General features: G+C 45.3%; 1 protein-coding gene across 1 annotated transcript in view; it reads left to right on the forward strand.

The window, feature by feature from the left end:
- The window catches only part of MEP1A (meprin A subunit alpha), a 33979-nt gene extending 25102 nt beyond the window's left edge, over positions 1-8877 (forward strand). The window contains exons 11-14 of the mRNA XM_044387073.2: positions 2744-3217; positions 3936-4109; positions 4631-4931; positions 8074-8877. Of these exons, the coding sequence (XP_044243008.1) occupies positions 2744-3217; positions 3936-4109; positions 4631-4931; positions 8074-8230 (1106 nt within the window). The 3' untranslated portion in view covers positions 8231-8877. The remainder of the gene's footprint in view (positions 1-2743; positions 3218-3935; positions 4110-4630; positions 4932-8073) is intronic.
- The last annotated feature ends 260 nt before the right edge of the window (positions 8878-9137 follow it).

Here is a 9137-nt window from a genome sequence, read left to right on the forward strand (position 1 = left end):
GCTGTGCTTTGAGCTCCATGGAATTCAAAGTGTGTCTCTGTTCACAATTTCCTGGAAGTGCAAAAAGAATGGATTTTTAAAGTAGCTCATTCTGATACTGACTTGTCATTGAAACTTTTCTAAAATATTAGTTGAATATCATTTAATGGTTGCGTGGTATTCAACTTAAGAGAGTTAGAACTTTTTTTAAATTTTAAATACATGAAATTTTACTTATTTATTTATATTTTTCCAGGTTTTTATTTTATTTATTTATTTTTTAGTTTCAATTTCGTAGTTACCATGCAGTGCAATATTGGTTTCTGGAGTAGAATTCAGTGATTCTTCACTGATACACAACACCCAGTGCTCATCACAACAAGGGTCCTCCTTAGTGCCCATCACCCATCTGGCCCATCCCCCGCCCACCTCCCTCTGTCAACCGTCAGTTTGTTCTCTATTATTAAGAGTTGTTTATGGCTCGTTTTGCATACCTCTTCACTTTGGCAAGATGTCTCTTTTAACCAAAATACTTACCTACCAAATATGTCTTCCTCTCTCCGTATATATACATATGGATATGTAAATATAGATAGATAAACAAAATCTATGCAATCTTAACTGCAAAATACTTGCACACAGATCTGTGTATGTCCACGCACGTTTCTGCTTCTACTGAAGCTAGGATCCCCTTGGAGATGACAAATCAGAACAAACAAGGATGAGATTGGTGTCTCCAACAATCTTAGGACTATTTATTGTCTGCCTGGTTCAGCAGCTCTGTGGAAGCAAGGAAAGGAGACATTCTTAAAGACTTCGCAGAGGAGTCTCTGCCTACGTGGTAATGGACCCTCGGGTCTTCCTTCCAGCACCACGTTCCCACGTTGCAATCTCAAGGTGACAATCCGTATGAAGACGGTTTCACCCTGTTAAGTAAATAGCAAAAATCGTGTACGTCTGTCCCTGTTCCAGACATCCTGACACCCATGACATCTCAGATCCTTGTGTCCCCCACACGACTGCTTTCCCGTCCCCAGGAGATGGCACTTACATCAGTTCATAGGTTACAGACGTGGTCGGTGGACCTTCCCCGCCCCTCTCCTCTGAGTGCAGGTAACCTAACAACACAGGCCATAACCGACTCCGCTCCAGAAAACAGAACATTGCTAGACCTGTCCCTCGAAGTCGTCCTTAGAGAGAATGACTGAGAACAAAGGGAGATAAAGGTACTCTTCAGTCTTGGGAGAGCAGAGCTCTGTATATAGATTTCTGATTATAACATACAGAAAGAGGAAAAATACTTCCAAAGTCCTCTGGCCAATTGCATTTCAGACTAAACTTCCATGACATTCATCTGTTTGAATTCATTTTAGCCAACATGATCCCCACTTGGGAGGTAGCATTTTTCTTTTCCTTTCTGAGCTCAGTGCTAAGGCACGCCCTGTCAGAATATCAAAGTAGGGGCACATCTTTAGCGAATTATGCATTTCTCTGGCCTGGAGGTTTCCTCTCCTTAGACCCTCAAGCTCGTTTCTGGTTTCTTATGCTGTGCAGCACAGGACCCCATGTTCGAGGACAGCCTTCTCAACTTCTTACTTCAGCTCTTTGTTCAAAATTCTCATTTCCAGCTCAGTCTCAGGAAAAAAGCAAGGAGACCTAATTTTCACTAGAATGTGAATATCTGTCTGGATAGTGGTAACTCTTTGTGTATTATTTGTTTTTTAAAAAAAGGATGGATCCCCTACTTGGTGGGATTTCAAATAATATGAAGAGAAAAAATTGAGTGTTGGTAGGTGAGTCAGTCTCGTGTAGGGGAAGATCCAGCGTAGCCTCTATGAGAACATTTACTGCGGAACAGACCATATCTCTCTCCGGCACCAAGTCATAGGTTGGACCATATAAAATTGCCATGATTTGACTCTGAGCTTACAAAATGACTATTTTTATGGTTCAGCCTATGACTTGGGTATTCGGCACAAACATTAGGGGATGGGGTGCATTTATACCATGAAACCCAGGGGGAAACACGGGACCTACAGAATTGAATAATAATGGAAAACAAATTCTGATTAAGATTTGAATATGAATAGAAATAAACCATAAGGTACCTTTTTATAGCTATTTTCCCTCAGAAGGTATGTGACTTTGGAAAAGTTCCTTACCAGTTTATAACAGTACCTATCTCAGAGGGATATTGTGAGGATTAAATTAAATTAAATTAAATTAAATTAAATTAAATTAGATAATTCATGTAAAGCACTCGGCATGTGGGGCACCTGGGTGGCTCAGTCAGTTAAGCGTCTGACTCTTTTTTTTTTTTTTTTTAAAGATTTTATTTATTTGACAGAGATAGAGACAGCCAGTGAGAGAGGGAACACAAGCAGGGGGAGTGGGAGAGGAAGAAGCAGGCTCATAGCAGAGGAGCCTGATGTGGGGCTCGATCCCAGAACCCCGAGATCACGCCCTGAGCCGAAGGCAGACGCTTAACGACTGAGCCACCCAGGCGCCCCAAGCGTCTGACTCTTGATTTCAGCTCAGGGCATGATCTCAGGGTCTTACTCAGCACAAAGCGTGCTTGTCTCCCTCCCTCTGCTCCTCCCCCTGCTCTCTATCTCTCTCTGTCTCTTTCTCTCAAATAAATAAATAAATAAATAAATAAATAAATAAATACAATCTTTAAAGCCCTTGGCATGCTACTAGGTTCATAGGACTTGCCTAATAAACGTTGGCCACAGTTGTCACCAACATTCTTCTCTGTGTTCAGGAGATTCGGACCAAAATTGGAAAATTGCCCATGTGACGCTCAGAGAAGAAAAGAAGTTTCGCTACCTATTCCAGGGCACAAAAGGTGACCCCCAGAACTCGAATGGGGGAATTTACCTGGATGATATCACTCTGACGGAAACCCCATGCCCTGCAGGCGTTTGGACCATACGGAATTTCTCTCAGGTCCTTCAGAACACAGTTCCAGGGGAGAAGCTCCAGAGCCCTAGATTCTACAATTCAGAGGGATACGGTTTTGGGTTGTCCTTATACCCTAACGGCAGATTCAGCTACAGTAACTCTGGCTACCTAGGACTTACTTTTCACCTGTGCAGTGGGGAGAATGATGCTATCCTGGAGTGGCCAGTGGAAAACAGACAGGCGATCATGACCATCCTCGACCAGGAACCTGACGCCAGGAATAGAATGTCCTCGAGCATGGTGTTCACTACCTCGAAGTCCCACACCTCTTTGGGTAGGTGCCCTATTCTCTGCCCCTCAACTCGAAAGGGCCAGGGGATGTGATTCCCATCTGTATACAAGAGATTAACGTTCCTCTCACATTTCCTCCTTGGGCATATCAGCAACAGAGTCATGTTGGAATATTAAGTCACATTTTTCAGTGTCCTCGTATCTCCCTTCTCTTTTCCGAATTCACTGATCCAGCATTTTTTTAAGGGCTTGCACTGTGCCAAACTCAGTGCCAGGTACCTAGACTGTAAGCCAAGCAGTTCCTACTTCATTGAATGCAGTCTAAATGAGAAGACAGATATCGCTTGTCATTTATCAAATACTCAGGATTTGCGAGCCTCTGTGCAGAATTAATGCACTGACTCCTAAGATATCAGTGACCATCGGTATGTTAATGAAATAAACTCGCATCAAAAAGCAATGGGCACACTTTTTTATTTTTCACGTGAAAAGCCTTAAGTCTTAAAAGGAAGAGGCTCTCCCTGTCCCTCCATCTTCACTGAGGAAGTGACTCAATAATGGACAATTTGACTGTTCAGCGCTCTGGTTCCTGCCCCTCCCCCTTCCCAATTCCGAGTTTTAGTTCTCCTGGAAAGTGTAAATAATCTGATTTTTTTCCCACATATTTTTTTTCTTACAAAGTTCTATCTGCTCATTAAAAATCTTTTGGAGAGTGAAGTATAAAGAGGTAATGTGATGTTCTGTTACCTATAACTTTGCAGCCATAAATGACTCCGTCATCTGGGACAGGCCATCCGTTGTGGGAACCTACGATAAGGACTGTGATTGTTTCAGAAGCATCGACTGGGGCTGGAGTAGTGTCATCTCCCACCAAATGCTAAAAAGGAGGAGCTTCCTTAAAAATGACGACCTTATACTTTTCGTGGACTTTGAAGGTACTTTCGCGGATCTTGCTGAATAACTCATCCTCTGCTCTGGGGTTTCTACTGATTTCGCACTAAGTTTTGAGTAGCTCATGGAGGATGGGGATTTTTTTTTTTTCTTTCTTTTTGAGGACCAGTTTCAAAAAAAAAAAAAGGTGTGCTCTAGGAGAGCCGTTGTTCAAGGACTCACATCTTTAGTTTAACTGTCCTTGGGAGCAACTAAAACTCTGGTGTGATCTTTTTTGATTACTTATCAAATAGGACAGTTTGCCGACTTCAGTTTAGTTTTGATCAGTCTATCCATGCTAGCTTCGTGCTTCTTTTTTTCAAGTTAAATAAATAAAAATGTGATTGGATCACTTTGAAAATAAAACAGCTAGCATGAGAATCAGCTGGATTCAAACCACCTTTCCATGTCGCTAGAGGTGGCGTCGGGGAGGGAAGGAGGTGGCCCAGGGAACTTTCTCCAGAAGGGGAGGTTAATTGTAGCCAGAAAGTTAACTTCTTCACCGCCCTTTGTCTATTTCCTCAAGATATCACCTACCTTAACCAGACTGAAATTCCAACTCGAGACACAAGGCTGATCCCCCAAGGCCTCATTCTCCAGGACCAGGAGCAGCAGGCCTCAGAAGAAGGTTCGGGAAAGGTCTTGTTAGAGAAGGCGCTCCCCAGCAGCCTGGACCAGGGGCAGCCCGGCCGACAGAAGCGGTCAGTGGAGAACACAGGCCCTCTGGAAGACCACAACTGGCCACAGTACTTCCGAGATCCGTGTGACCCGAACCCTTGCCAAAACGAAGGCATCTGTGTGAACGTGAAGGGGATGGCGAGCTGCAGGTAGGCTCTGTGGCCCGGGGGAGGCGGGTGGTGGGTCAGCAGAGGAGAGCCAAACATTTGCTTAACCTGGTAAAAGACACTGCCTTCAGGTAAGGGCGATGACGGCATCAGAGGGTCACCTGGACGTGGCTGTCCTTGACTCCACAAAGCTGTGCTCTGATTCAAGGCTTATGCTATCAGGGCAAAGGCGGGGTCCTGCCAGGGCAGAGGGGTCCCAAATCTCCCAGCTCTTGGCTTTCATCCCTCACCCACCTCTGGGATGTGGTCAACAATATCTTGAATGTTGTTGGGATTTTGAACTCCACTGCAGCGCTCACAAATAATCCAGACGTTTTCAATAACAGTAATATCTGATTTTTGTGACTATTGGCATTGTGTCAAGTGCTCTCCTGAGCAGTACACATGCATGATCTAAATGATTCCTCATGGCCGTCCTGTGACATAAGGACCCTCTTCCTCCCCATTTGGTGCATAAGGAAGTTGAAGCTTAGAGAGGCTAAATAATTTGTCTAACATTTCCCAGATGGCAAATACCAGAGCTGAGACTTGCATCAGGTCTGTCTGTCTGCACAGTTTGCTAGATTTAATATTTCTTTTTAGAATGTTTGTTGTTTGCATAAAATATTTCATGAAAGCATATACGTGATGACGGAAGCATCAGTTTCAATTGGCAGAATAATGGCAGAGGGAGCAACTAGCCTGCTTGGCTCAAAAGAGCTACGTTTCTTCTGAGTCCTTTTCAATCACCACTTTGTTTCTTGATTTTTAAGCTTTTATGTTGAAATGATTTTAGATTTACAGGTGCACTTGCAAAAACACTGCAGAGCTTCTCGTTCCTGAATGTGAACATCTTAACACAACCGTAGCACAATTAGCAAAGCCAAGAAATGAACATTAATGCAACTAAATGCAATTCACAGTAACATTTGCTAAACTACAGACCGCATTCAGATCTCTGCAGTCTTTTCACCAATGTCCTTTTTTTGTTCCGGGATCCAATTCAGGGCCCCTCGTTATATTCAGTTTCACATCTCCTTGGCCTCCTTCACCCTGGACAACCTCTCAGTCTTTCCCCTCCTCTTTCACTACCTTGACACTTTCGAAGAGTCCTGGTCAGCTATTTTGTAAATTGTTCCTCCATTTGGGTGTGTCTAATGTTTTCTCATGGTTCTATTGAGATCATACATTTCTGGCAAGAAGAGCAAAGGTGAGGTACGCCCCTCTTCGTGTGTCATGTGAGGGGCATGTGATGCCTGAGGAGTTATGACTGGTGATTGTAACCTTGATCACCAGGCCACGGGGTATCCATTCCTCACTCTGCGATTGAGACATGTCTTGGGAGAAACCATGCAGGCATCCTGTTATTTCTCGAATCCTCACCCACTAATGTCATCGTCCATTGGTGGACCTGTTGCCACAATTGTCCTGAAATATTCCGGGGGTGATTTTCCATCTCCCCTACTCCCTCCATGTTCAGTAAGTGAAATTCTTCTGTAAAGAATAACGGTCCACTCCTCCCCATTCATTGATTCATGCAATTCTTTATTTATATGACGAAGGGCACATAACCGTTTACTTTCTTCTCTGGGCCGTAGTTCCATAATGCTAGTCTTGCCTTTGTTGCTCATGGCGTCCCGGCGTTGGCCTTTGGGAGCTCTTCCAGATTGGCTCCTGTGCCCTTTCAGCACCCATTCACTGTTTCGTGAACACAGTCTTCCTTTCTGGCATCACAGGATACTCCAGGCTTATCTTTTACTTTCCCCATCCCAGCCCAGGAATAAACCACTTTTCCAAAGAGCGCTGGTTCTTTTTATCAGAGAACGCCCTCTTTGTTTCTTGAGGGCTCCACAGCCGTGGGTCTTCACCTCTCAGCCGATGGGGCCTTGGATGCCAGATTTCCATATGTGCCCCAACTGGCCTCACCCTTAGAGTAAGGAAGGCCAGCGATTCCCATGTGTGTATCACCCCCTACTCAACCAAATCATTCCTCTTACATGAACCAGCAGCTTGCGGGATAAGCTCCTCTAAGGGCATGTTTGAGAATATCATTAAACTGTGTTTGGAGGGGACTAGGCCAGAGAAAAATGGAACGCACTTTTTATTATGCACTGATTTTTTCTAAAGATTTTATTTATTTATTTGACAGAAAAAGAGAGAGAGAACACATGCACAGCAGGGGGAGGGGCAGAGGGAGAGGGAGAAGCAGACTCCCCCACTGAGCAGGGAGCCTGATGTGGGGCTGGATCCCAGGACCCTGGGATCATGACCTGACCTGAAGGCAGTCGCTTAACTGACTGAGCCACCCAGGCACCCCTACTACACACTGATTTTTAAGAAGCCGATGTCTAGGCTAGAGATGAGGAAGGTAAAATAATTCTAGAATGAGTAAAAGGAGTCAGTGACGTCTGATTGTCATATTCAGCTCTGTGGTTAGACCTTGCGATGAGAATGTTGTTTGAAACAAAGACTAGAATTGCTACCCTAGAAGCGAAGAAACATCACCCTCCATGCCTTGGGTCTGAGATTAGTTGATGTCTCCACCAGATGACATTAAAACACAAACCAGCAAGCCCAAGGTGTGGCCTCTGTGCATCTGTGCACCAAACGCAGCTCATGATCTTGCAAATTTCAGGGCGGCCTGGGAGCCAGGTGGCACGATCCTCACACTACAACAACATTTTAATTGATACCGTCTAGAAGTTCCCGAGCTCCAGCTAATGCTCGTGGTCAGACTCCATCTGGAGAATTTCCCTTGTAACTTACAGTCTGAACCGGTGTGGGCCACACATTCTTTAAATGCCCCACACCTTCTTCCTGAGCCTCACATGTGATGGCCAAGGGCACCCGGTCTGGAGACAGGCTTCCAGGGATTAGACTTCAAGTGTGAAACACTAACTGGGTAACCATGAGCAGGTGATTTAACCTCTCTGCAAAATGAGGGTATGAGAATGGCCTGGTAATAACCACCCCCTCCTCGGGCTGTTCCAAGATTGAACTGACCCCTATAAAGCCCTTGGCACCAGGCCAGGCACGCGGGGCCACTGAGTCCGTGTCCCCGCCGCTGTGGCTGTCGGCGCTTGTCGCTGCAAAGCACTCGAGGCTTGGGTGCCTCCCGCACTCCCCCTGTGTCCTGTCCCCCCAGGTGTGTCTCCAGTCATGCCTTCTTCTACACCGGGGAGCGCTGCCAGGCCATGCAGGTGCACGGCGGCATCCTGGGCCTGCTGATCGGAGGCACGGCTGGCGCGATCTTCTTGACCTTCACCGTCATCTCCATCCTTTCTCAGAAGCCAAGGCCGTGACCTGCCTGCTGACATCAGCCAGATCACAGAAGCACCTTCTCTACTCAGACCTCCCTTTCTGGCCTCAGCGCGGTTTGGGGCAGTTTTTATCAGCCTTGCTTTGAACAGGCCTCCAAAGACCACAGCCTCCAGCCTCCTGTGTGACCATTCTGGTTTTTCTGCATTCCTCCCGGCCCCAACCCATCCCCACGTGGTTCTGTTACCCTGCTCTGTGCTCCGAATGTAGCTCGTGTGTCTTGTGACAGCACTCACCACGCTTCATTGTCAGTCCCTTGTTTAATCGACCGTCTTTGCCATCGACCGTAAGCTCCACGTGGGCAGGCCCGCATTCGCCATGTTCACACTGATGCCTGGAAGCGTGCCTGGCCGGCCCATCGTGGGAGCTCGACAAACGTGAACGAATGAGCCGATAATGAATGCAGAACTAAGTTATAGAAACTCTCGTTTCTACTGCAAATAAAATATATGGGATGAAACCTGCATGTCATTTATATTAAAATCAGATACTTATTTTTCATCAGACACAATAGTACTCTTTAACGGCGTACGTGAGAGGACAGATTCCTCCTTGCAGCGGGCTTCACGGCACTTGCTTTCCTTCTCCTCTGATTCTAAAAATAGGTCTTTATAAATTCAATAAATATTTAGTCGGTACCTTCTGTGTGTCCAGTATTGTGAGTAAGTGTGTGTGTGTGTGTGTGTGTGTGTGTGTGGAGAGGAAGAGTTGTCCAAAGCTCTTCCTCAGATCTTTTTAAGTCTAAAACATATTTTATATACTACTCATGTATAAAATTATTATATTAACAAACTGACAGGAGCTAGTAGAAGAAAGTTTTAAAGAAGTAGTTTTAGACATACTTTCTTCCCACAGTTCCTAAGGAGATAAAACTATTTGGGGCAAGAAAGT

This window comes from Ursus arctos, unplaced genomic scaffold, assembly GCF_023065955.2.
Source record: "Ursus arctos isolate Adak ecotype North America unplaced genomic scaffold, UrsArc2.0 scaffold_29, whole genome shotgun sequence".
Classification (NCBI taxonomy): Eukaryota; Metazoa; Chordata; class Mammalia; order Carnivora; family Ursidae; genus Ursus; species Ursus arctos.